Source organism: Suillus plorans (assembly GCF_016647745.1).
Source record: "Suillus plorans strain S12 chromosome Unknown HD556scaffold_6, whole genome shotgun sequence".
NCBI lineage: Eukaryota > Fungi > Basidiomycota > Agaricomycetes > Boletales > Suillaceae > Suillus > Suillus plorans.
In genome coordinates, this window is record NW_024537390.1 from 860,006 (window position 1) to 885,049 (window position 25,044).

The 25,044-nt window shown below is 46.7% G+C and overlaps 7 protein-coding genes across 7 annotated transcripts; 4 read left to right on the forward strand and 3 right to left on the reverse strand.

Moving 5' to 3' along the window:
* Window positions 1–32: 32 nt before the first annotated feature.
* HD556DRAFT_1336119 (uncharacterized protein) lies at window positions 33–3,531 on the forward strand. The gene is made up of 6 exons (XM_041301902.1): window positions 33–1,200; window positions 1,258–1,494; window positions 1,543–1,925; window positions 1,980–2,156; window positions 2,211–2,945; window positions 2,996–3,531. Exons 1-6 carry the CDS (start codon window positions 122–124, stop codon window positions 3,304–3,306), a joined length of 2,922 nt encoding a protein of 973 aa, XP_041165440.1. The 5' UTR covers window positions 33–121; the 3' UTR covers window positions 3,307–3,531.
* Window positions 3,532–4,084: 553 nt separating this feature from the next.
* HD556DRAFT_1438294 (uncharacterized protein) lies at window positions 4,085–5,632 on the reverse strand (the record flags this gene model as incomplete). Its single annotated transcript, XM_041305829.1, has 4 exons — window positions 4,085–4,920; window positions 4,971–5,197; window positions 5,258–5,502; window positions 5,558–5,632. 4 exons carry the CDS (start codon window positions 5,630–5,632, stop codon window positions 4,085–4,087), a joined length of 1,383 nt encoding a protein of 460 aa, XP_041165441.1.
* A 440-nt stretch (window positions 5,633–6,072) lies between these two features.
* Window positions 6,073–7,599, reverse strand: HD556DRAFT_1429812 (uncharacterized protein; the record flags this gene model as incomplete). The annotated part of the gene is made up of 11 exons (XM_041304852.1): window positions 6,073–6,201; window positions 6,255–6,345; window positions 6,402–6,466; window positions 6,515–6,611; window positions 6,663–6,870; window positions 6,933–7,015; window positions 7,069–7,182; window positions 7,237–7,286; window positions 7,340–7,412; window positions 7,460–7,502; window positions 7,557–7,599. The coding sequence occupies 11 exons, from the start codon at window positions 7,597–7,599 to the stop codon at window positions 6,073–6,075; spliced, it is 996 nt and encodes a 331-aa protein (XP_041165442.1).
* Window positions 7,600–11,013: 3,414 nt separating this feature from the next.
* On the forward strand, window positions 11,014–12,655 carry HD556DRAFT_1438296 (uncharacterized protein; the record flags this gene model as incomplete). The annotated part of the gene is made up of 13 exons (XM_041305830.1): window positions 11,014–11,056; window positions 11,103–11,145; window positions 11,198–11,270; window positions 11,327–11,376; window positions 11,424–11,447; window positions 11,507–11,543; window positions 11,592–11,644; window positions 11,693–11,775; window positions 11,829–12,057; window positions 12,113–12,209; window positions 12,261–12,322; window positions 12,384–12,480; window positions 12,539–12,655. 13 exons carry the CDS (start codon window positions 11,014–11,016, stop codon window positions 12,653–12,655), a joined length of 1,008 nt encoding a protein of 335 aa, XP_041165443.1.
* Window positions 12,656–13,613: 958 nt separating this feature from the next.
* On the forward strand, window positions 13,614–15,435 carry HD556DRAFT_808554 (aromatic compound dioxygenase). The gene is made up of 8 exons (XM_041311691.1): window positions 13,614–13,864; window positions 13,913–13,977; window positions 14,040–14,102; window positions 14,160–14,362; window positions 14,413–14,541; window positions 14,594–14,718; window positions 14,776–14,946; window positions 15,008–15,435. The coding sequence occupies exons 1-8, from the start codon at window positions 13,799–13,801 to the stop codon at window positions 15,185–15,187; spliced, it is 1,002 nt and encodes a 333-aa protein (XP_041165444.1). The 5' UTR covers window positions 13,614–13,798; the 3' UTR covers window positions 15,188–15,435.
* Window positions 15,436–16,836: 1,401 nt separating this feature from the next.
* Window positions 16,837–19,071, reverse strand: HD556DRAFT_1438298 (cytochrome P450; the record flags this gene model as incomplete). Its single annotated transcript, XM_041305831.1, has 13 exons — window positions 16,837–16,921; window positions 16,971–17,103; window positions 17,160–17,173; window positions 17,229–17,351; window positions 17,404–17,428; window positions 17,482–17,538; window positions 17,589–17,778; window positions 17,827–17,840; window positions 17,899–18,004; window positions 18,059–18,171; window positions 18,224–18,375; window positions 18,442–18,630; window positions 18,683–19,071. The coding sequence occupies 13 exons, from the start codon at window positions 19,069–19,071 to the stop codon at window positions 16,837–16,839; spliced, it is 1,590 nt and encodes a 529-aa protein (XP_041165445.1).
* Window positions 19,072–19,460: 389 nt separating this feature from the next.
* HD556DRAFT_1336213 (P-loop containing nucleoside triphosphate hydrolase protein) lies at window positions 19,461–23,498 on the forward strand. The gene is made up of 24 exons (XM_041301903.1): window positions 19,461–19,991; window positions 20,041–20,296; window positions 20,344–20,398; window positions 20,451–20,629; window positions 20,688–20,784; window positions 20,836–20,956; window positions 21,009–21,052; window positions 21,109–21,196; window positions 21,249–21,315; window positions 21,370–21,417; window positions 21,469–21,476; window positions 21,526–21,581; window positions 21,635–21,721; window positions 21,773–21,799; window positions 21,848–21,908; window positions 21,967–22,056; window positions 22,109–22,201; window positions 22,254–22,406; window positions 22,460–22,504; window positions 22,560–22,589; window positions 22,641–22,764; window positions 22,816–23,025; window positions 23,082–23,133; window positions 23,188–23,498. The coding sequence occupies exons 1-24, from the start codon at window positions 19,953–19,955 to the stop codon at window positions 23,273–23,275; spliced, it is 2,118 nt and encodes a 705-aa protein (XP_041165446.1). The 5' UTR covers window positions 19,461–19,952; the 3' UTR covers window positions 23,276–23,498.
* Window positions 23,499–25,044: the final 1,546 nt, after the last annotated feature.

The following is a 25,044-nucleotide window of genomic DNA, read 5'->3' on the forward strand; positions in this document are numbered from 1 at the left end:
GTGTAATGGTTGGGTTGCTGTTGGAAACTGTTGTTTGGCAAAGGCTTTAGATCCAAACAAACAAACTAACTTGAAATTGATTTGCAACTTGCGCTTCAAGCGATCCATTCAGCTTGCAGGCATGGCCACTCCGCAAGTTACCTCCGTTCTACCCGTCACAACAGATATGCAATTACAACAATCTTCATCTGCTACACTTAATGAAGATATAACATCAAATGGCACTTTCATTTATCCTCAATCTCATACACGGTCCCCTCCGAGTCCATTGACTGCCACTTCGAATAGCAACCAAACTACTATAGGCATGGGGCCGATGTCTGGTTCTATACATAATGGCGCAAATTTGATTCTAGATCTCATTAAGACTGAAAGACAACAGGTTTTCGAGGTCGGCCAGCGAGAGATGGCACACATTCAGCAACAACATAGCGAGTATCGCGCATCGTATTCGAAAGTGATTCTGGAAGAATCAATCAAGCGACGTGATGCTGAGGACAAAGTTGTGTACCTCTCAACCGAACTGGCCAGATATACCAAGGGGGCCACTGAAGTACAGAATATCGCTTTGCAAGCTAGAGCAGACGCAACTGTGGCGCATAATACCGCTTCTGAAGCTGAAAAAGCAGCAGATGAAGCTCGCAGCCACCTCATGGCGGTCCAGGATGCGCTTCAGCAAGTTGGAATTACTGTTAGTCGAGATGACTCTGTAGCATCCAACACGCCGAAGATAATCTTGGGTACGCCATGGCTCGAACTCATCCCATCCCAAATCCATAGCTCAGATACACCACTCCCCGATTCCTCCAGTGTCCCAGACGACAAGCCGGGTTCTTCCCCTTCCCATACCCAGCACCTCGGCTCGCCATCAAAATTTATCTCATCTATTAGAGAACACGTCAGTTACCTCAGCGATACCTTGACTGCCGCCCAAAACAGCTGCAAAGATCTTGACTCCCAACGCAATCAGCTCCAGAGCGACCTCCGTATGCTGTGCCACGATCGAAACGAGTTTGAAAGCTTAAAGAAGGACAACGCGGAGTTGCTTGGCCAGTGGAAAACTAAACTTGCGAAATTGGAAAATGAGATACAATGGTTGAAAGTAGAGCGAGATGACGCAATCAAGGCCGAAGCGGAGGCTGCCATTGCACGTGAAGAGATGAGGAGCACCTCGGCAGCTAGTGCAGTCGCTCTCAAATCGTATATTTGCCTCCTGTTTTCAACCTGAATCATCCTACTAACGGAGGTTTCTACCAGCACGTTCGACCAGCTCTTACAAGATCAACAACGTCAAGCCGAGGCGAACGCTGAGAAGGTTCGGATAGCACTGGGGGACTCTATTGAAACCAAATCTATGCAAATCCGTGACCTACAGAGCCGGCTCATACAGCTTACGGCCACTGTAAATGAATGGGAAGGTAAATACGATGCAGTCACCGAGGAGCGTGACTCCCAGAAGCAGCTCCTGGTCGCTGAACGGCAGAAATACAAAGAGTATGTAACCGTTCAAACATGTGACACCGTGAATGACTGTACACCCAGAGCAAGCTCTAGCCAAAAGGAACAGATAGATGATTTGCAGAAACGACTGGAAACTAGTGCCTCAGAGGACGTCATAATGACCAAGGTATTACGAATAGATGAGCTTGAGAAGGAACTGGCCTCACTCCGGGCACACTACGCGAAGTCGATCCAGGAGAGAGATGAAGCCGTTGCTTTAGTCAAGTCTCGCGATGCACAAATGGAAGAGTTGCAGGAGACACTCGCAGTATCTTCAAGTCGCAAATTAACGAAGGAGTGTGCACGAAAGAATAAAGCAGGTGGAAGTTCCGAGGAGAAGAAAACTAGTCCATCGAAATCATCGAGCCCTCATGACCAGATCCAGTTCAGAGCGCCTGAGGTGCGCCCCGTAGCCGCGTCGATAGGTCTGTATGAATACCTCTTATGTTTTAGCGTCCTTTACTAACTTTGATGATAAGCCGATCAACGGTCTAAACAAATCACTGGCCCTAAAAAAATTGGGAAGCTGAAGTCCAAGTCCTCAAGCACTGCACCGGGTTTCTCCGCCGCTCGCCCGATGGAGATTGACTCAGCGTCATCGACTGACGTGGAAATCATCTCAGGACCGACACCAATTGTCTCGCAGGGGTCTAATAGTGAGTGACTATCGAACCATCATCGCATTTTTAGTTACGTATTACGTTTATTAGCGAAGCAAAAATCTCTCCGTACTGGATCGAACAAAACGCCTTTAGGTGTTAATACTATCCAGACAGTCGACTCCCCTGCAGAGAAGACCAGTCTCAAGCGTACTGCAGACACGAACGATTCTTCCACACCAATCACAAAGCGGCCCAAACTCTTTCTTGACTCATCCGCTAGCTCCGTTGAGAAAGCCGCGCCTGCTGCATCCAGCTCGCCGGTTTCAACTCCCTTGGAATCGAGATCTGTGACATCTTCACCAGTCATTGCAAAGCCTGCCTTCAACTTCAAATTTCGAAAAAATCCTGCGCAAGCAAGTACTTCAGTCTCCTCGGGCGGTGCGACGCCATCGAAAGCTATGGCTAGCTCGCCAAATGTACGCACATCCCAGAGCGCGACTTCAAACGAAGCCCCTTCTGTGGGAGCCGGCGACGGTGGCGCATATCGCAGATCAGGTAGCGTTGCCTCAGAGACTGAGCTCGCAGCAGAAAGCACGCTTGGTGCGAAACCTCGAGCCCGACTTCTGAGACATGGGCAAATGAAACCCGCCGTATCGACATCTAGCGAGGCTACCAGCTCCAAGAAGCATGCTGAATTCAAAAATTTCAACCCTGGTGATGTCTCTGCAAAGGAGCAGCCTCCTGGGTCATCGGCCCGCTCAACGGCAGTGAGTGAAGAGCAGCCGCAAAACGCACAAGATGCAGCATCTGCAAAAAGCACACAGTCTTTGCTGCGCAAATTCAGTAGGTTTATCTTTTCAAGGACATTTCAACCGAATTCACCCGGCTCCTAGGCGGCATAGATAACCTTTCAACACCTCCATCCAATTCTACTCCATCTCCGTCCCTTTCGACTGCCTCCGGGAGTGCAGCTGGTCGAAGCAAAGCCAATTCCTCTCGTGACACCATCTCCAAGGGCATCTCACAGCCAGCAGGAGCTAAGTCTATTCCTAAAGGCCCGAGGTCGTCGATGGCTATGTTACAAGTGACTCTAGAATCTTCTCCCAAGGCACCGAAGTCGATGACAGCGACTAGGTCATCAGGAAAGGTACCCCAAAGGCCAACGGGGACGCCCAATACCGGAGATATCAAGAAAGGCACCTAAATCCCTCTTCGTGTTCCATTACCTTGTATGATTAGCCGGGCTCTTCAATTACCCTGTCACTGTAAAACACTCAAATTCCCCGTATATTTGTCTTACTCTCGTTTAATATGTTTTACGAAAAGCTGGTCTCCTTTGTTGTACATGTAGTATGTACGCTGCTTAGATGGACGACAATTCAGTGGTACACATTATAGAAAAACAAAAAACAAAAACAAAAACAAAAACGGATTGAATAATAATTTCAATGAACATGTGAAAAGTGCATCGTAACTACCACCTCTAGCTGCACGGAACATGTGAGTGACTAAGTTGAGCCAGACTCGAGCAAGACACGTCGCTCGCGCGATCGCAGGTATCACGCGGCCCACTAGCTTGGTGTAAATAAAGTTAAGCCCAATCAGCAATTTGTTTTTGGAGACAATTCAAATCTTGTTCGGCCCCAAGGACTTGCGAGGATGATATCCGTGGACATTCAGCATAATTAGGGTGTGACAACTTGGAGTAATTGTTCTTGAAATCTTCTCGTGGTTATAATATATCATAATTGAAAGGAGTTACATAGCTGACTGTAACTATCAATGGTCTCGTTGAAATCTGAGAGGTGCATCAATATTAGCATGGCGTTGGTCAATCAAGCAAGGCTACGACAAGACACACGTATCGGTTGTAAGTGTAGAGAACGATAAGATGTGGTCTAAGAAGCCGGGAGGATGGTCGGATAATAGCCAGGTTTGGTTTGATCAGCCAACGTAAGAGAGACGGATGCCCAAGGACTATATCATAACTTCGCCGTTGAGCCATACACCCTGGTCTCCCACAGACTCCATACGAATGCCTCCTCCGGCGCTAGTCCACGCTTAACTATTTCTTCATACGCAGCCTTCACCTGGTCAGGACCACAAACCCGCCGAAGTGATACACCCCAGGTTCCACAGTCGGACATAAGCCTGGTCCAAGCTTCCTTCTGCATCTGAGTGATCGCAGAAACAGAAAGCTGTTGCTTGCGGATGGAAAGCCACTCAGGCATGAAAAAATGTTCCAGTTTTGGGTCACCTCCTTGCGGAGCCTCTGAATCAGAACCCCAGCTAGCAGCAGACGAGGGTTCGGTTGTAGAAGCTGACACGTTCGTCAAGCCGAGCGCAATGCATGTGACGAGTTCAGAGTCGCCACACGCACGGAAATGGTCGCGCACTCTGGCGTTAAGTCCATCGTTACCTGTAACGTCTACATATATCCAGTGTCCCCGTGCGAGGTCCCCGACAAGTGACGTGTCAAATGACTCGTAGTCAAAGGCATCGTCGTATAGGGCAAGCCGTTTCGTGAAAGCGATATTCTTCGTTGACGTCAGTCCAATCACCCGTCTCGTCGAACTCCCCTGCAGAGAGTTACGTCTGCGGATCAGATATGCCAGGCAGAAGGCAGTCTTGGAAGAGGCAGAGGATATGAGGATATGAGTGGACCCTCCCTTGTAATTGGACGAATTAAGCCAGTCCTCGCACCAAAATGAAGTCCAGAAAAGAGGGCGATAGAGCATTGTGAGATCTTCCGCAGTTGGCGATGGATCATATAACGGGTCCTCGGCGCACCGCGTAATCTGGTTGTATGGTCGACGGTCTATAACATTTAGTGAGTGCCTTCGTGCGTCAATCTATGAACCAAATCACCTGGAGGAAGATGAGGTCGCGGCACAAAGAAAGCATACTTGTTGGCGTCCGAGGTTACCGGGAGTAAAAGATATCGTGCTGGGGCGAAGTATCCATACACTCGCTCTCCAGTATGGACTTTAAGGTGCGTGGACTTTATGATAGTACCAAAACCCCACACAGGAGTCACACCGTGAGTTGTTGAGGAGACTCCTTCTGCATCTGGAGGGTGGTGGAATTCAAAATACCTAGCATGCTGAAGTGGTTAGACGACTCGGAAATGTCTAATACTGCGGAAAGGGACGGACCTGAAGTGCGAAGCCTCGCCCAAAGCTTGATATGTCATGTTGTTCGTGGAGAAACCGAAGCGGTCGACTTCTAGCAGGACATGGTCATTGGGAATAGTCTGTGGAACTTCACATTTGACTATTATCGCTTGATTGGGATCTTGACTAGAAGACGCCCTCGGGTGACAGAGTATCAGATTTTCCATCTGTTGCACGTTGACATTCAGATTCGACAGACGAGGATCGACAGGATAATGGCACTTGTACTGTGGTTAAAGCTAGAAGTGTATAATGTATATTTACTACTACTAAGTACTTTACTGCACCGCCACCACCGTGACTCATCTGAGACTCTATACCAGGGGCTGCGGCAGGACGCGGGCTGGAGAGACTCATGATGCACAAGGCGGTCCTGTCAATGACAGGAGGTATCAACTGTATTAAGTTTCATTTTTAATGATAAAGTTGATTGTACACTTGCTGTATTTCTACTGCTACTGTATTCTTGTTTCACAATAAGCAAATCATCTGGCTTGACCCGTTGTCGAAGTGCGGGAACAGTTCGGCAACGAGCTCGATACGCAGCAGAGCAAACCGCGCCAGATAAGATAAAAAGGAATGAATCGCCGCCGAAAGGATGTGCAGAGGAGTCTAAAGAACAACGGGCAGGAAGATTACTGAGAATTTGGAAAGGAAGGCAAAACTGAGAGTTGTGAAAAAAAGCGCAATGTGCAACGTGCAATGATGAACGGTATTTCTTGCTTTGATGAAAATGCGGATACGAGGTATGGTTTGGATAAATATGCGGTGGTCGTACGGGACGACACGATGCCATTTTAGTAGGGCGGGCGCTTGAACTCGTTGCTGATGATCTGTGCCTCAGGGTCGAATTCGTCGTCTTTTACGATTTTGCCACTGGCATCGTACTCGGCAACAGAGCGATCGGGACTAGCGAACGTGTCCATCTGGACATGTGGGATTCAGAATGCAGAGGAAGGCGTCTGTGGCAAACTTTTACCTGAACGTGTACACTGTCGCCTTTCTTGACGGAAATGCGATTATTTGCGCTAGCGTTGCTCCTGAATGCGAGTGTCGAGCCCTGGGTGGAACTGCGTTTGAAGAAAAGGGGTAAGTGGAGGAACGTACAAAAGGACTGAAAACGTACGTGAAAACCTCTGGACCTTGAGAGGTGAAGTTGGTCAACCTTCGTACGACGCGGCATGCTACGATCTGGAAGTGCATGTTAGTATGCACTTAAAACACTGCATTTGTGCAAACCGTTGATGCGATGGCAGCAGGGACATTTGCAATGATCGACAGGACTGCATTCAAGTTTATGAGCATGAAGATCGTCGCCATCAAGTTTGCCAAGAATCTGGGGTAGTCACGATTGAATAAGCGAAGACACAACACACATCAAACGTACGCAATAACAAAGTAGATCAGACCGTCCCCAAATATAAGCTTGATAAGTTTGGAGCGACCGTTAGCCGGGAATGCGAGTTTCCAGCCGGTTAAGCACAAGACTGTGAAGTCAAACGCCATGGAGTAGATGAAGGTAATGGCGAGAATTTGGTTATCCGTGTAGATGATGACACATTCTTCATCTACCCATGCAGCATTCAACAAAATCCCTGATGAAATCGGTTGTTATACCCGCATATATGCGCTAATTCAGTGGACAAAATGCGCGTACCATGAAGGAGGAATGACCAATGACCGAGAATGATCAGAACGAGGGCGGTGACTACATATTTGTTTTGCGACCATACCGCCATGCTGTAGTATGTGTCAGTTGCAGCAGGCCGGAAATATATATGTTTGCGACCGACGTTCGCAATGACAGATTGATGCTAGCTAAACCGATTGCAGAGTTTCCAAAGATCTGGTTGAAGGTATATAACGCCTGGCAATTAACCTCGGTTGTCACGTTGAGCGCAATAGAGCTAATTATTGTGCTTCAATAAAACGCGTAAAGCGAATGAAGAGACGGGACTTACATTCCGATCAACGCGAAGAGTAAACTGTAACGGCCAGAAAAGTAGAATAACTGTCACAGATTTATTGTTCGAGGGGGGACACTCAAATATTATGGGACCTTACCAAAGGCCATCGGAATCGCCTCTTGCCCGAGATAAACTGCCAGTCAAAATCCAGCGAACTGACGAATTCCCATCTACACCGTATCAGCGACAATCCTTGACTCGCATGAACGCATCTTACATGTAGAGCCCAAAGAGTACATGCATGAACTTGCTGAATGCCTCTACTCACACCGCGTAAGGCTAATAAACCTAAACGAGATATCTCTCTGACTTACCAGCGTTTGCGACTAGGGTCTTTTGGGAGTGCCAGTCGACCATGGTAGCTTTCTGGATTTACAAGGAGGATGGTAAAGAGCCTGAGGGGGATGAGGCTTCGAAACTGAAGGTTTTCCTTAAATAGGGCACGGGTGCTTGTTGGGGCCTCCTTCTTGCCATATATGCGAGCAGCTTCTAATAGAACTTCAACAATATTATCGATAGCCTCTTCTTACACGGAACCAGTGACTGCAACGCAAGGACGGATACGTAAGGCACTCCTGTTCGGAACTCAGATATACCAAATACCCGAGGGGGGCACTTGGTCGTGATTTCGATATACGCAGTGGCCCTACCGCTCGTGACTACTTACCTACAGAGATATCGTGCATCCAGAACTTCAGCTTCAGCCCGGCATGGACACGAAGGTAGCGAAGTTCATTGAGTAAGACCACGTGGAGGGTACTCTCGATTGAAGTGCTGAGGATGATCCATGCTGTCTTCGCTTATCGTATTGATGATCTTTGGAGTAGTGGCACTTGCCACTTTATGTAAAAGTTTAGAGAATCCCGCGAATTTCAAATACGGACTTCAGCGCAAAACAGTCGAATGAGTCTGCTGGATGTTTTATTTAGTACCAGTAGTCAAGAAAATATCACAAACCGCTAACGAAACCTTCCTTCCTCGTGTTTTGTACGTGTTGTAGTAAAAACTACTGCAGTATGCTCTGTCACAACCAGATTCTATATGAATTACGAAAGCAATTAGATAGGTTGAGGAGGTAAAGGAGACCATGCAGACCTTTTTGTCTTTAGTGCAGCGATAACTGCATTCACTTGTTACACAAGGTCTAGTTTCTCTTATACACTAACCTATGAGGAAACATAGACGCCCAAGTACCAAGAAAATCGTCTGCAGCTGAGCAGTCTGAGCATCAGAAGTTCAGAACCTGGGGTGTTGTCGATGAATTTGTCCCCAACGACACGTGTTACTGGCACGTTCGCTGACTAAGCGATCCCTCGGAACCGTCGTAACCGCCGACGGACGAGGTTTTACATCGATTTCTTCCTGCTGGCGGGAAGCTGCATATACTGCTCTGAGGCTTGAGGCCCGAGGTACAATCCAAGTTCTCCGTGATGATTAATTAGTACATGCCACGTATGAGTCGGATCAGTGCGGTCGTTGCATTGTAATGCCAACGTTCTATCCAGTCATGGCGCCGCTGATGACATAGCTCTAGCATATTCAGGCCGAACCGATGGTTTCCAAAAAACGACTCGAGTCTCGACCAATTGCAAGAGTCGGAGGAGGCACTTACTGTGACGGACGGACGAACTGCCGGTCTTTCTTCCCAGTCAAATCTCTGCGCTCTGCAAACCTCTTGTCTTTACATACTCAATTTTTCTCATTGATCAAACTGACATTGTTATCTTTTCAGGTGATTTGAAATATTGAATTTCAAGTTTCACCACCGACATGTTAGCCCAGCTGCAGGTGTTGAAGAGCTAGTGCATCTTGATTTCTTGTCAAGAGCGCGGGCATAGTGGTTCACTACAGTGACTCAGCAGGCCAACTCAGTTCGTGTACGGCAAATGTTGTGCGGAAGGGGCCATCATCGAAAGCCATAAGTTGAAGCTTGTGGCGTTGTTAACGGACATTCTGAGAACAAGTTATAACTATCATGCTGACGTCACGAACGGTGAGCATGGCTTCTTTCAGGCAAGAAGTTCTTTGCCTGATACCTTGCAGATCGCTGGAGCTGTAAACGAAACCGGACCAGGAGCGTATCGGGCTTCTCCACGTCGACCGTCTTCTGCAGGAGTTTTTTTCTTCGCGCAGGTGACCTTACGTTTTTGTTGGATTTGACACGCATGGTCTACAAACCTTTCTCGTGACCGCCCTCATCTCCGCAGGTAGTGGGTAGCCTACCTGTGTTCTCCGTTGATTCGGTCGACGGCTACCAGCAGTCCTTCATTACACCATCATCCCACGTCTGTTACCTTTGTGATTCACCCACGTGTTGGTCCCCGTGCTCAGGCCTCAGGGACTGCTCATTTGTCATTCATTACCTCAGGCCCTCTCCCATCTTCTCACACTATCTCAGGACAGTCGACATTCAAGCTTCAAAGCTTCAAGCCTCATAAATAATGATATCGTGAATTCTCACGACTACCGAAGAAGGGCCTACGATATTGTCCCCAACCTCTAGGTAAAGAACAACACCTTGAACTCTAACTGCACTCGTGCTCCTCGAACGACGTTTCCTAAGTTGCAGCCAGAAGACTACTCATATGTTTCGGTTCGTACATATACCGGGGGGCGTGTTTGCATTTCAGTTGCATATCCAGAGACTAGGGATGTCCACCTAGCCCTTGTTCAGTAGCTGAATGCGCCCAGAAGGCCCATTTGAAATCATCCGTCCTGACCAGCTTTTGTGACATAATGCACGTCCCTCACTGTCCGATGCGCTCGCTCGTACCGTCACCTCTTTGTATGATAACTTGAAACCCGGGTTACTTTTTAGCCGCCGTCCTTACTTCATCTCCATTCTTAATTGGAACCGCCGGCACTCGATATTCAGCTTCCGATCGCGGCGCAGACCCCGGGCCCCGGCTGTTTTATTATTTCCTCGGTTCGGTGGCGAAAATTTGGAGCCAGTCGGTCATTAATCAATTGCTATACTTGATCCACTAGTCAGATGCATCTATCCGAATCACGACCGAGACTTACAGGTCTTTTCGAGCTTTGTTACCAATATATTCAAGTCAGTCGTCCATACCTGCCATGGGACATTCCAGTCCAGTATGAGCCACAGTACCGTGACGGTCCGAATGGTATCCCCAGGTTAAGAGGAAAAGGAACGTGCATTTAGTCCATGACCTGTCATGCAAGTCATGTCATTCAGGCATCTTGTAGCGGACTGACGGCGACTCGATACGCTGCAGTTGTATAGCTGGGACATCTTCCTACCAAATCAAAAGCTGGTCTCGACTCTGGGCTCTTCAATAACTGCAATGATACTATCAAGTGCGGAAAGACGGAGAAACACCAAGGCGCTTTCTTGATTCATGATAAGTAGATGTTACGGTTTGCTCTTGAACAAGGGTTTCAATCATGAAATCAGCTTTGCCAAGAGTCATGGGAGCGAACTCATTTTCACAGGAGAACGTTCCAGTGATCACCAGGGCACAAGTCCAATGATCAAACATGGAACGGGTTGGTATTGCATCAACCTGTCCGGGCAGTTGATGGGCCATAATACTGCCAACTTCTCATGGTTCATGCTTACAATCAATACAACCATGACAGCAATGGAACTTACGAAAGGGTAGTAACCCCGTGGACCGTTGTCGAAACAGATAAATAGCATGGCCCTGCTGATACTATCACAACACACTCCTTTGTTCTCCAACTTGACGGTCTCGGTGCCGTTAATAACTGATTAGAAGCTTCAAGCAGTTCTTAACCGCTAATAAGATGGTAGACTGGAAATCGGGGGAAGTGGTCCAGATGGATTCCAGTGCGTATTGGTGGTCTTTACATTAGTTTTACTTACCCGCCCTCAGTGATCTTCCTGAAGTTTATGCATGCCCTCCTTGGTCTATACTTGTGAGATTAACTTGTTTGCGCAGTAATGATTATGATCTAATAGACGACTCAGATGGGAATTCTTTATCTCTCTGGATTTCGAATGGGCTGTCATGACGGGCAAGACGAGGTTCCGTTGGCCACTGGTGAGGACATGTCTGGTGTTTTGTTGAAATACATTTCTGAACCTGCCGTTCACCAGATTTTCTACTTTGCCGGTCGGTATCTTCTTCTTTTTGCACTCATTGGAATGTAAGTGTGCCATTCTTTCGTTCCACCATTTCTCACTCTTCACCTAGTGCTGTAGCCCTGGATACACCAAGGTACGCCGCGACGTCAATTCTCGTCTCTCGATAATCTAAACAGTTCTGTTTCCCACTAGTGAAATCAATTGTCAAGTACTTTATGCCTTTAATCAGGTGAGTTCACATCATGGGAAGAATAGCATGGAAGATCATTCCATTTAGCTGGCTGGCAATGCGGCAGTTGGACTCGCGAGCATCAACCTTTCTGTCCGGACGTGAGTCAAGGATTGATCATGTGTCATGCCTGTCTTATCTGGTGATAGGATCGCTATCTGGTCCCAGAACACTTGGATCGTTATCCTCCTGGTGTTAATGATTATCGGGCATTGGTCTCTCATCCTACAAGGTATATCACTTTCTCACAAGCTCATGAAACTAGCTGACCGAGTGTCCTTGCAGGTATCCTTCTAACTGCCGTCTGGCTTCCCGGCGTCGGTTGTGCAATCACTTACAGCGATACCACTATCCTTGCTGCCACTTTCATTTATTCAATGTGTTTCGACTTTGTGGTCTTGTGCCTTTCGGCATATAAGCTCGCCTGGACTCATACGCGGAGTGGCACGAGCATCGCACCCTCCAGACTTGTCAGGATGTTGTTCTCTGATGGCTTGATATATTTTTTTATCGCGTACGTCTGTTTATTTCCTTTCCAGCTGGTCAACACATAACACATCCTGCGTCAGGTTCGTGTCCAATGTGATCGCGACAACTATGATGGTGCTCAACTTGAACGCCATCATGAGTGTTATTTTCAACGTCCCAGCTGCTATTGCTTCAACAGTAAGCCTAGTTTCTTATATGCTCGTTTTCTTGCTGGACTATTGGATGCAGATTGTAGCATCTCGTGTTGTTAGGCGGCTGACCAACTTCCAGCGTTCAGGAGTAGAGAATATGTAAGTGTATTTTGCTGTGTATGGATACGTCGGAGCTGCTACATTGTTCACTTTTTGGCAGCCTCCCTCTGGAAAACTGCGGTACTGCATTCAAGAACACTGATGCAGGACTTTCTAACCCGATTGGCACACCAAGGACTACTGGCGTTCATGTTGAGGTGGGTAATAAACCCATGTAGTGTGCCTTTCTTCCCTCATCGATGTCACTGTGTACAGATGGACACCTTCACACGTGCAGCGAATTTTGACCTTGCGGGGTATCGTAGTGTCCATCGCACCGCGTCTTCAGCAGCAAGCTACAGTGAGGACCATAAGCCAGTGCAGGTAGTTTGAGGTAACTCTCGCATTGCTTGGGCATCTTCGATGACTAGGCAGTCCTGCGAGATGCTTTTGCATTTATTTTTATTTGGACTATTCTCAGAAATTCAAGTTATTTATTATTTACCCCACAACGTACTTCAAAGGTACTGCTCGATGGTTCCTCTCCAATAACATTCAGACGCCACGTACACAATGACGAGCCCAAAACTTATCTACAGTGCGATTCATACTCTCGGATGATTCAGACATGATTATGAAGACTCTTTTACCCCTTTAACTTATTTATAATTAGGTGTCATTTTTGCAGAACTCAGCAGCATTGTGCCTTCAAATTCATTCATTGTTGCTTATTACTATTTAGTTAAAGTTACGAGCAATCACAAATTGTATATGACAATTGTATCCACCTTAAGCTTAAGATCATAGGTACACCGGTGGTGACGCGTGACGTTCCATCCATGCATTCACTCTGTTTCAACAATATTAATCCCTCTAACGTCCAGTGTCGGACCATGGTATTCACTTCCCTCAGTCTTTCCAACTAAGACTGAGGTGAGCTACTTAGTACTATGACTCCTCTGCAAGTACCCAATGCTAACGATACATAGTTTTCTCTTCCTCTGATCCAAGTCGTTTCTGGGTATGAATTTGTCGTAGTTTATTAACTTATTAGTCAGTTGCTACCAATACACCTCGCTTGTCTGAAAACTTTGACGGTCCGAGTGAAACTTACAGTCCCTCGGTGCGTCCCCACACAGTCGAGGTTGGTTTGTCCAGGTTTCTTTCCGTCCACAGAGCAGTGGCTCAAGTGTCAAGAATATCCCGTTTCACTGGCTCGTCCCGTACCATCCGCGCGTTCTCCGAGACCGAAGCTGTCTGGGGTCACTGTGTTCTCTTACCGTCTTGTCGAGCTGGCGTCGCGTGGCGCAGTGATTGTCACGGTGCCATCTGATTCTTAAGTAAGCTTGCGCAACCATCAATTTGCTCGTGATCATGATCAGCTTACATTCTACATAGTAATCGAGGCGCTGTCAGCACGAGACGCCAATTGCACCAATGGTCCAGACCATCCAGATGTTAAATCATTACCCGTCGCACTATATAATCCCATGTTCCGAACCGTAGCACTACCCCAACCTTCTCTGAATCCACATCATGTCAGACGCACCTCAAGTCAAGGCCACCTCGAACGGCATTTCTCCTCCAAGCTTCCACTTGCCGGTCAGTCGTTGTCGTGGTATTCACAGATTCTTTCTGACAAGGCAGTAGTTACCTGATAGACCAGACATCATCACCGCCAACATTCAGAAACTCACGGAGCTAACGCCTAATCCGTACGTGCCATGAGTACTTCAAACGCAAGTGGGTACACATATAACATACTGTATGCCTGCAGACGCCACAGGTTCATCTTCAAGGCACTGATCAAGCACCTGCACCAGTTCATCAATGAGACCAGGCATGTATGCTTCCTGTTAAATCTCCAGTTCTCGATTGACGCCACGACTATTTCTAGTCTAACCACAGACGAATGGATGGCAGCGATTGATTTCTTGACGCGCACTGGACAAAAGTGCACACCATTGCGTCAAGAAAACATTCTACTATCAGATGTCCTGGGTGTTTCTGCTCTCGTCGACGCGCTAAACAATCCCGTTGCGGGAGGTGCAACCGAGAACAGCGTCCTGGGTCCATTCTTCACCGAGGACGCTGCAGATGGTGAGTTGCAAGTAATTCCAATGCACGTCTATATGTAAATCGACTCGCAGTGGACTTTGGTGAATCGATTGCATCTGAAGGAAAAGGAGATTACATGTACGTCGAAGGTCGGATTTTGACGACTGACGGGCAGCCGATCCCCAACGCCGTCATTGATACATGGGAGACCGATAACCATGGTTAGTTCCTTTCAAATCTCATCTTACGATTCATACTCATTATCTCTGTCAGGATTTTATGACACTCAATACGCAGACCGCTCACATCCTGACTGCAGAGGTCGCCTACGCTCCGACGACGATGGTAAATTTGGCTATCGCGCTGTTGTGCCAATAGCGTACCCAACTCCTGGAGACGTAAGTTGATGTTTCATGCCTACGTAAATCTTACACTGAAAATGTCATCTTCAATAGGGTCCTGTTGGTGAACTTCTTCTCCTTCTTGGCCGGCACAACATGCGACCAAATCATATACACATGATGATCGAAGCTCCTGGTTTCCACAAGTTGGTCACGGCATTTTATCCAGATGGCTGCGACTATCTAAGAAGCGATTGCGTCTTCGGTGTCAAGAAATCTTTGGTAGTGGTATGTCTAGGTTCCTAGGTTTCTTTGAGGCCACTTGGTTTGACACTCGTCTTTACAGAACTTAAAGGACGTTGTAGACGATGAAGAAGCTCGTAAACGCGGATTTCCTCAGGGTGGCTCATTCAAGTTATTGCAATATGACATTGTGTTACTCACAGAAGATCAGTCTGCCACGATACGTGCTGGCGTTGAGGGACGTTACACGATTACGCAGGATCATAAAGGTAATAAATCGTAATGGACTTGATACGGTGTCGTCATCGTGTATTTCTGATATTCTGTTTCACTTGTGTTCTTTGCTGCGATGCCGTACCGACATCTGTGATGATTTTTTGGAACACCCCATGTGACGTGGAATGCAAAGTGGATGTTCACTAGAGTGTACTAGTGAAGCTTGTTACGATTCCGAAATAGACCAGCTGCTCTTTGTCTTTCAAAAACCATGTTATTTTGTAAAGGTAGGACCCCTCACAAAGGAGTATTATCCTTATATTAGTGTCCCTTCCCTTTCCAACAACGACCACTTCTCCCTTCTCGATTATCTCCCATCTCTCTCATTTGTTGACTATCCACAACGACTATTTCTCTCCCTTCTGCGGGCAAGGTCAAAAAGGGAGGGCCCTTGAGATGAAGATGAAATGTGGTGGAAATGTAATCCACAATATATAATCTTATGATGACCTTGGAGTGTCGTCCACTTACTTGGCCGACTTCCAGCTACATCGTCTCTATTCGGAAATTCATTTTAGTTCTACATTTCCTTCCTACCGGCTACCACTACTAATTCGCAAACAATAACAGTACTGCGGCATTGTCGGTCATCCCCTCTACATATACATCATCCTGCCGGCATCATCGTACACTGTGCGTAGGCAAATGAAAATGAAAAAAGCCCATATACTATTTCGTTTCCAACTATGATGTACATACTTTTAGAAACCCACTAACTATTTCGCGCCATAGCTCCACTCCGTGTCTTACAACATCGCCAAGTTCCCGTTCGCACCAATACAAAATGCAACTCCACATTACTTTGTTTTAAATAATAACTCTGCCAGTGCTCAGGATATTACGTCCGTACGCTGGCTGTGCTGCAGCATGTAAACTACAGCATGTCGGCAATACCACAGCAGCCACCAGATGAGCACCTGCTGAGTACTCGTCCTTCAAATCCTATAACGATCTAGCGTGCTTTCCATAGATTGAAATATCTATTCGACCATTCAATCTCAAATTACGAAGTTTACACTCACCATCGCTCGACAGCTTCATCACTGCGCAATCTAAACCCAAATTTGATTCAAATCCTCGTACGTCGTCTTTTGAGTTAACCATCGTTTCTAACGGCACCCTCGAACCCAATTAGTACTTTCAGTTGGTTCATTGCATCTCGCATATCACAACCTTTGTCAATGAGTGATGATCAATGTCAATACTCCCATCTCTTATCTCTTGCATGCTCTCCAACTTCTTTGACAGTTTTTGAAGGAACTTGGGCGAGACTCTCCCAGGTTGCTGTCAGGGTGCCCAATACAACTCGCGCGAACGTCAGCCCCACCCGAAATGTTTGGACAATATCTCAGACCATACATCTGAACCGGTCTCTGGATCATCGGTGATTGCATCTTACATCTAATAGTACGACGTTATATAGTATCTACAACTGCATAACAACGAGCGCATGGGTCGACCAATATTCAGGTAGGTCAACGTTGTATCGGGGAAGGACCCGTGAACCGATCAACAATGTTCAGCCTAGTTGCGCTGCGTCACAAGATTTTGGAAATGTATCAGGTTTCTGAAGAGTCAATGAGCGTTCATCAGAGACAGAGGTCGCAAAACCATGCCATTCAGTGCACTCTGCGTAGTACTAGTACAAAACGAAGTCTACTTCGAATTGATCATCGCTCGGAGGTATCTTTCTCTCGCCGTGTTCACACTTTCAAACGAACACTGAAATGGCTCAGGGCGACTTCGGTAGAGTCAGCCGCAGGTCCTTGAGTACATACTAGGCTACTTACATCGCCAAGCCGGCGGTGAACTCCGGCTTCACCTCAATCCTGTTTCCGTTTGAGTCTTTGGCATGATCGATGCGCAAGACAGCGAGTATGCCAGCAGTTGCGGTCCAGAGACTATTCTCTGCAAACCAGCGACCTGCCAAGAAAATTTGACGTCCTCAGCACTGCCAGATCAACCATGAATAATCCTACCAGGACAAATACGCCTTGCAATAAGGGTCAGTGAATGACTTTAAATGATAGTAAGTGCGGAATATTCACCTGCCATGACCAAAGGCAAAATGGTTGACGAAGGGGTCCTTCAGCTTCCCGTCAGCTGTCAGATGGCGACTTGGATCGAAGCGCGATGCATCGGGAAATATGTCTTCATCCCGAGAGAGTGCCCTGAGGCACGCCCAGCTCAAACCGTCGTTACATGCACTCCACCATGACATACCACTGATTAACCATTACCATCGCACCTGATTGCACTGCAGGTGAGTCAACGACAACCTCGACACATATGACTTCGAACCTTTGGGTATGAAGTACCCGTCGTAAACATCATCATTTGATGTCGCATGTGGAATTCCTGTGCAAGTGGTCAACCATTCAAACAGAGCTATATTACTGCGGACTAACCTAGGGGAACGACAGGATACCATCTCAGGACCTCGCAGAGAATGGCATCAAGGTAGGGCATTGATGCCCTGTCATCAAGGCACGGCATTTTATCATGTTTTACAGCTTGGTTGATTTCTGCACGAGCCCGGGCTTGGACGTCAGGATAGAGCACCATGGTCAGCAGGAATATCTGCAATGCGGCTGCACTCTGCGGGACATCAAAGTAAGAATCAGGACTGCTTAAGTAGCAACTCACAGTGTCCATGCCAACTAAGATGCCGGATTCCCGTCAATGCATAAATTTTGTCCTGGTAAAAAAAACTCTTACCCATGTACCCCGTCAATGCAACAGCCTTCATGGTGTCTTCATCAGCGTCGTCGTGAGCTTGACTGAGAAAGTCAGCGACCAATGAGTGTGAAGCAGTCCCATTTGCCTTCACGCAAATTGATCAGACAAAATTTCTATCCAGAGCTCTGCGCAAACGTACCATCTGTGCCTTCACTTCATTGAAGGGCTCGTTCAAAAGCTGTTGAGCTAATTCTCTAGAGCGTCCCATCAGGGCAAATGCTCCACCGAAGCACCAAAACGGTAACTTTTCGACTGCAACCTTGTGTTGAATGTTCAAAATTATGTCGTCGATAAAGGCACTCACGGAAAGGAAAGGCCGTGAATATGGCAGCCTTCTCAGGAGAAGTGATACACTTGCCAATATCCAAAAGTTCGCGCGCGCGGGAAAGAAATGGGTCTTCATGTCCGTGAGCACGGTATCCATATGTCACAGCCATGATTAGGGATGCCGCGTATCTGCCACAAAGATTGATAGTCAACTGGACCATACATCACTACGACATCGCTGGATCAGGTGCGAACGTTTCAGTCTGATGCTGCAGGTCACTAATGGCATCCAAGAGGTTAACCACTAGCTCATTTGCGTGGCGAGAGTACATCTCGTAGTGAGAGACCGAGACTTCGGCCCTGAGAACTTGATGGAATATCTTGCGATGTCGCCGTAAAGTCTCGCCATATGGCAGGAGCACAGTACTGAAATCCACTCCGGCTCTGTATCGTCAGTGAATGAATAACAAACTGAACGAAACCCGACAATGCATACAATTCGTTGGTGCGAATAACGGGGCGAGTAGAGTAATTCCCAGAACGCCTGTCGAGCAGCTCCCGCGCGATCGTTTCAGAGTTTATGATAATCAAGTCGATCCCAAATATGCAGGAGTGGATGATTTTTCCTATGATCAAGGATGAAATTGAATCTGAGAGCTTGGCAAAGAGGCCATTGGTCTGCCACCAACCATATGTCTTTCCCCACGCGGTGTATGTGAGCCAAGGTCGTTTAGTATCCAATTGCAGCGCGTTACCGAAAAATGGTAACGGAGGAGGGCCAGGCGGCAAAGGTAAAGGGTAGACACGTCTGCGAGTCAGATGCGAAACGACAACCAGGGCAAGAATGCACGATATCCCCGAAGCTAGAATATGAGTGGAGAGCATGGTGAGGGATTATGGTCGAGCCCAAGTTCGCGTCATAAAAGGCGTCTTTGACCCGAATAGCATGCTCATTGGTGACGGTACCTGTGACAAATGACAAGTACTATTGGTTACCAGCTGCGTTCGTTCGTTGCTAGTATAAGATATAGATAAGTGGCGCCAAAATTTTTAAAAGGGAGGGGACTTGTTGACAACGAAGAAGTGCAACATATCAAGCTTAGCCTACACTGTGACACTAGTAGACCATTTGCTTTACATTTATACCAGGTAGTAGGAAGGCTCGTCTGAACTCAAAGACGCGACGTCACAGGTCGGGCTTCCAATATCATTAGGGGGGATTATCATGTGATGTTTAAGACCCTTTCCAAGCCTTTTGTCAGCATTTCCCAGGGCCTTGCTGTGAAGGTCGATGCATGGTGTCGATAAGGTTACGTGGACACTGGAGACTCGCTTCTCAAATCACCTTACCACTTTATGTGCTACCGCGGAGACGCAAATAGTCTTCTTGACGCGTTCAATTGTTCGAATATACAGGATTAGTACTCAATAAGTCCGCTTCTCTGCATCTATGGGAATTACCTGCCAGTGCGTCCCTATCCTAGTAACACCCCAAGCGCTCAAGCCTGTACATTCTGATGGGTCGGACATCTATCATTGGTCACATACTGCTATCTACGGAGCGCTTGCAAAGCGCCCAGCCTCCAAACCCAGAATACCATCTTCTAGCATCAAGGGTAATCAATAATTATGCCTCATGGCTTGGGCGTATCTCAACAGGCTCATGTGGGAGATAACGACTATAAAAACGGCGATCATGACTGCTACCACCCCTCTACCCTCGTCTGTACTTTGTCATAGTGAGCTTATCCGTAACAGCAGCAATAATGCAGCCGAATGAACCAGCAATCCCTGGGGCATTAGCAGTAGGTCAAGCTGATACCTCGTGAATTTCTGTCCTGACGTTCCTCGCAGGAGAATATCCCGGAGTGCCCGTCCCCTGAAAAAACGGAGAAGGCTGAGCACCACTACTTGCGCCGTAACTTTATATGGGCTAAGGCGAGCAATCAAACTCCCGCACAAGAATATGATAGTCCAAGGCAACAATGGGATGCTCCGCGTGTGCAATATGCTTGGCAGCCATATGATCCATCATCCGTTCAGCCCGCGCCACCTCGCGAGGACATCGAAAATTACTTTTACCTCAATATGCGGTATGCTGACCAGGACTGTACGACATACGCTCTAAACTCCGGCTTTGTGCTGATCTTTTCACAGCGGAACCTGATGCAGTTTTCAGTCATTTCAGCAGTACCTTGATTGACTTCTCGCGGTTGGTGATTTCTGAGTATCTTCTTAAGCGAATTTTTATCCCATCTTCTTAGCATGGCTATTGGCAACGAATTTTTCGGACCAAATCCAGAATCGCCTCTCCCTCACTTTGTCTTCAAACTCGATAAGCTCAAGGCCCACCATTTGGATGCACGTTCAGCTTTATCTAATCTTTCAGGGGATGAGTTGAAGAAAAAAGCGCGCGATCTTGGCCGTTTGGACTCGCTGACCCGTATGCGTCATTTTACTGATAACTCTTGCATTGACTATTAGCTAACGCTCCACGTCAGCCCAGAAAACCATACAAGATGCCCAGCAGTACCTCGAGGATCTCGTTGATCAGTTGGACATTTTCATACCTTTGGTTGAGAAAGAGTTCGAACCCATGTGAGAATTTCTGTGTCGCAAAATCAAATGGTGTTTACCCCGCTTTGCCAGATCCAAGCGCCTGGAACTAGAGCTATCTTATAGCCACATTTCATTTGATCTTCTCAAGTACTACTTCAAGAATGGAGAGAGATACTACTACGAGTCTCTCGGCGATAAGGTCGGCGATAAGGTCAGTTAGGATGTTTTGCTGGATGTTGTACTGAATGGCTTATATGAACTAGCTGGCCTTTGTACTAAATAACACGAGCAAGGACTCGACTTTTGGGCAAGCATGTTTCCGTCGATTTTTTCCTTCATTTTTGTCATGACTCCAATTTTCAGTGTTCTCAGCCTTAATGGCCGTGGTATGGTATGGGACGGCCATGCATATGTCTACGAGAGAAGAGATATTAGCATTTGTCGTTACCCCGTAAGCTGGACCTTCTCACTACTGTTACTACTTTTCACCGATAGGATTGCAGGGGACAAAGGCATTATCTGAACTTCAATGCAAGATCATACAAGAAGATGTACACAATGAACTGACTGGTATGTTGTTTTTAACATGAATGATGATGCACGTTCCTACATTCATTCCTGTAGAGCGCGGAAGATTGTATGCTGCTGTGTCGGGGATTCATTTCAAGTCATGTGCGTATTTTTTTGGCATCCTATTATGTTTGGCTGATTCATCATTCCAAGATGATGGCGTAAGCTCTTCGTTACTTACATTCATGAAGCTTAACCAATTTGCCGCAGCGCCGTGTGGTCATTGATAAAAATGGCTATCATAACAGAAACCAGGACTCCCTACGGTATTTACCCTCTGATGTTGATGTCGTAACTGACATGTTAATTCGAGATTTAGTAGTTATAATGATGAATATGTTCCGCATTATGCAGCTTCAATTGTTGATAGCGACGTACTTCATTCTCGTCCTGGTTCCCCTTGCGCGTATGTGCCATCTTGTTGCCGAACGTCATCATTCATGAAAGTACCCATTAGCGGTGACAACTCACGGCCGGAATTTTTGTATGTTCTCACTAGTGCTCGTGAATGTTATGCTCATAATGACATCAGAGAGGAAGACCGACTGTACCTTTTACCAGTGAAAGTACAAGGTTTCGATATCCGTCGCAAGGCATGTATCAACCCATTAACATGTTCATCAAATCCTCATGCCACCAACCTTACATCAGTCTTGGGAGACGTTTGACGTTCGTAAACTTAAGGAGATCCATTTTGACGAACATGCTTGGGACCATCTCGTTCTTAATAAATCGACAAAGGTAGAAACATTGGCAATTGAACTTGAAGGATCAGCTTCTGATAGTTGATTAGGTTCTTGTCAAAGGGCTCGTCAATGTTACGAGGACGACCAATACATCCAAGGAGGTGTTCTCTGACGTCATTACTGGGAAAGGTGGGGGATTGGTGAGGACGCTTTTACGTGTGGATGATTCTGGTGTCACCAACAAGTTTCCAGATTGCGCTCCTACATGGTCCACCTGGGACAGGCAAAACCCTGACCGCGGAAGCTGTGGCCGAACACTTGAAACGACCACTCTATGTTCTCAGTTCACTTGAGCTTTCGACTATACCCGCTGAATTGGAGAAAAAGCTGGGTGATGTTCTGAAGGTTCGTGAGCTCAAATTTTTGTTTGCCGTTTCTCAATCGTAGCCTTGGAACAGCTTGCAACGACATGGGATGCAGTCGTCCTCATTGACGAAGCCGATGTGAGTTAGTTTCGATGTCTACGCGTCATGTTCATTCCATATACTGCGCCCTTAGGTGTTTCTGGAGCAGAGGAGTCTTCATGAGGTCCGTTATTATACATCTCTTGCAAATTGGTATACCTGAACGTTCTTGAAGTTGGAGCGAAACGCTCTCGTTTCTGTTGCTCTTCGGGTCCTCGAGTACCATCGCGGTGTCCTTTTCTTGACTACCAATCGTATCCAAGCCTTTGACGAAGCCTTCCTATCCCGGTTTTCTATTGGTGACTACCTCCCCTATTAAGGGTCGTTTCATCACCTGACGTCTGTTAAAGCCGTGAAGTACCCAGAGCTGGATGTTGACGCCCGTTTGACCATCTGGCGCAAATTCTTTGAGCTTGCTGGGTGCGAACTGTGGGGTGGTAGTGGACAGCCTGAAGACGGACGGCAGAGCCCGGATGAGTTTGTCAAACTTGAAGGACAAGAACCGCAATGCTATGTTTCGCTTGCCGACCTGAAGGAACTGGCTGCGAAGCCTTTCAATGGTATGCATTGCTTTTTATATTTGAAACCCTTCCACTGACTAGTCCCAAAAAATTAGGTCGTACTATCAAGAATCTTGTGCGGACTGCGCAAGCGTTGGCCATGTCATCGTATGGCATCTTCCTGCATGGTGTATGCTCCAGTACTTATACTTGTGGTTTTAGGGACGAACCGCTTTCCCTTGAACATGTCAAGGTTGTAGTTGAAGCGCAAGAGAAATTTCTGACCGAGTTTGCTAACATGAAAGTATGACCGCGGATCTTTGGCTATTGTGTAACAAGTAGTTACGTTGTTTTGTACGTGGTGTCTTTGACAGAATCTCAAGCAAGCATAGCATCGAATCACAGGGTTGATGTCCAACAAGATAAGGTTGAATGAAACTTTTTTGAGGGGGCTTTCGTGTTGGACACCAGCACTGTGGGTAGTAAATCCAATGAAATTCATTAGGTAAAATCAGTTGATAATGTAATGAAATTCACAGTACAAGGTGCTGAAATCGAGGTGCTGAAAGTTCCGATTTTTACTCTGAAATTTCAGCGATATTGCGCTGAATTTTTACTCTGAAATAATGTGCTGAAATTCTGCTCAAGAATGACAAAAATAAATGGTGCTGACGACGGTGACATTATGTCACTAGTGACATGACATACTGTGTCACTTATTACCCATTGAGAATTCACCAAAGGCAGGGATTGAACGGATGACCTAAACCATCGTACATAGCATCACTACCACTAAGCCATGGTATCTTTAGCAGGTATAGCTACAACTCCTAATATATACCACCCTTCTCCTACATTTTTCGACTTACTACCTACGACATTCGTTCTTCAAATTTGTCGTTCGTTATTTCCTCTTCCTTGCCCCCACCCAGCACACTCTCTTATTTATCTCGGCAGACTGTTACTGCAGCCTGAGCATATTCCAGTGTTATCATAATTGTTAGAATGTATAAAGATGCTTATCTTGATTTGTGCCGCACAAGAGTCAGCGCATGACCAAATTCACAAGCAAGTTTCCCGCCCTCCCAGCGGCTCCACCTGCTTGTGTCTCTCCCAAGCTAACACTCGGACCAGCTCCGACTCTTCCTAAGCCAGACTACGCTGGAGAATTGGATTCATTGGAAAATAGCGCTGAAAGTGGTGCTGAATTCGATTCATTGGAAAATGGTGCTGAAATTTGGTGCTGAATTGGATTCAGCACTCCAATGAAATTAACTACCTGCCGTTTCAGTAGAAGTTCCAATGAAAATTTCAGCATCAGTACTTTTTCCAATGATTTTGATTGGAATCACTATCCACAGTGCCAGTTGCCCGTCGTACGTTGATGTTGTAACATAAGGAGGCACCACTGTACTAGCGTCAGGTTCAGAGATTTGGCTCATCACAGTGTCCAAACCAGTGCCTATAGAAACAAGGTAAGGAGGGATCTGTAAAGTGCAGGGACGGTAGCATTAATTACGAAGTCTGCGCAGAATCCAAATACCGCACGGTAAGGTATGATATCACTAGTGGGAGTGGTCCTGAAAAGGCAAAGTGTGAAATTATATATTATTTTTACTTACGGTCCGTCAATTGCAAGTGAGAAACCTATGGCATAAATGATATATGGACTAACATACACCTCAAGCTATAAGACAACCGACGGATATAGCCGCGATATTAATGTCATGCGGGTAGGGAGGGTTGTGTAAGCGTCTGTGCATCTCAGCCTCGTCCTATACTATCTGCATATTTCTCACACTCGAGATGAAAGGGAGATAAGCTGTTGTCGAACGAGCTTGAGGGCGTTGAACTGACTCGAAACATGATATTCAGGGGAGTGAGCAGCAGACGCAGTGTTGAGAGCCTATACGTCAACAGATGGTGTCAGCAAAAGGGTGGAACAAGCATTACTAAAATGTCATATTAGGAACGAAGATGGGCTCCTCGCCAAGGATCATGAGTAATGTTCGTACCTTGGAGCAACTTCTGGGAATTGGTCGAAGGGTGACATGACAAATAGCCTGGAGGCTGGTCACT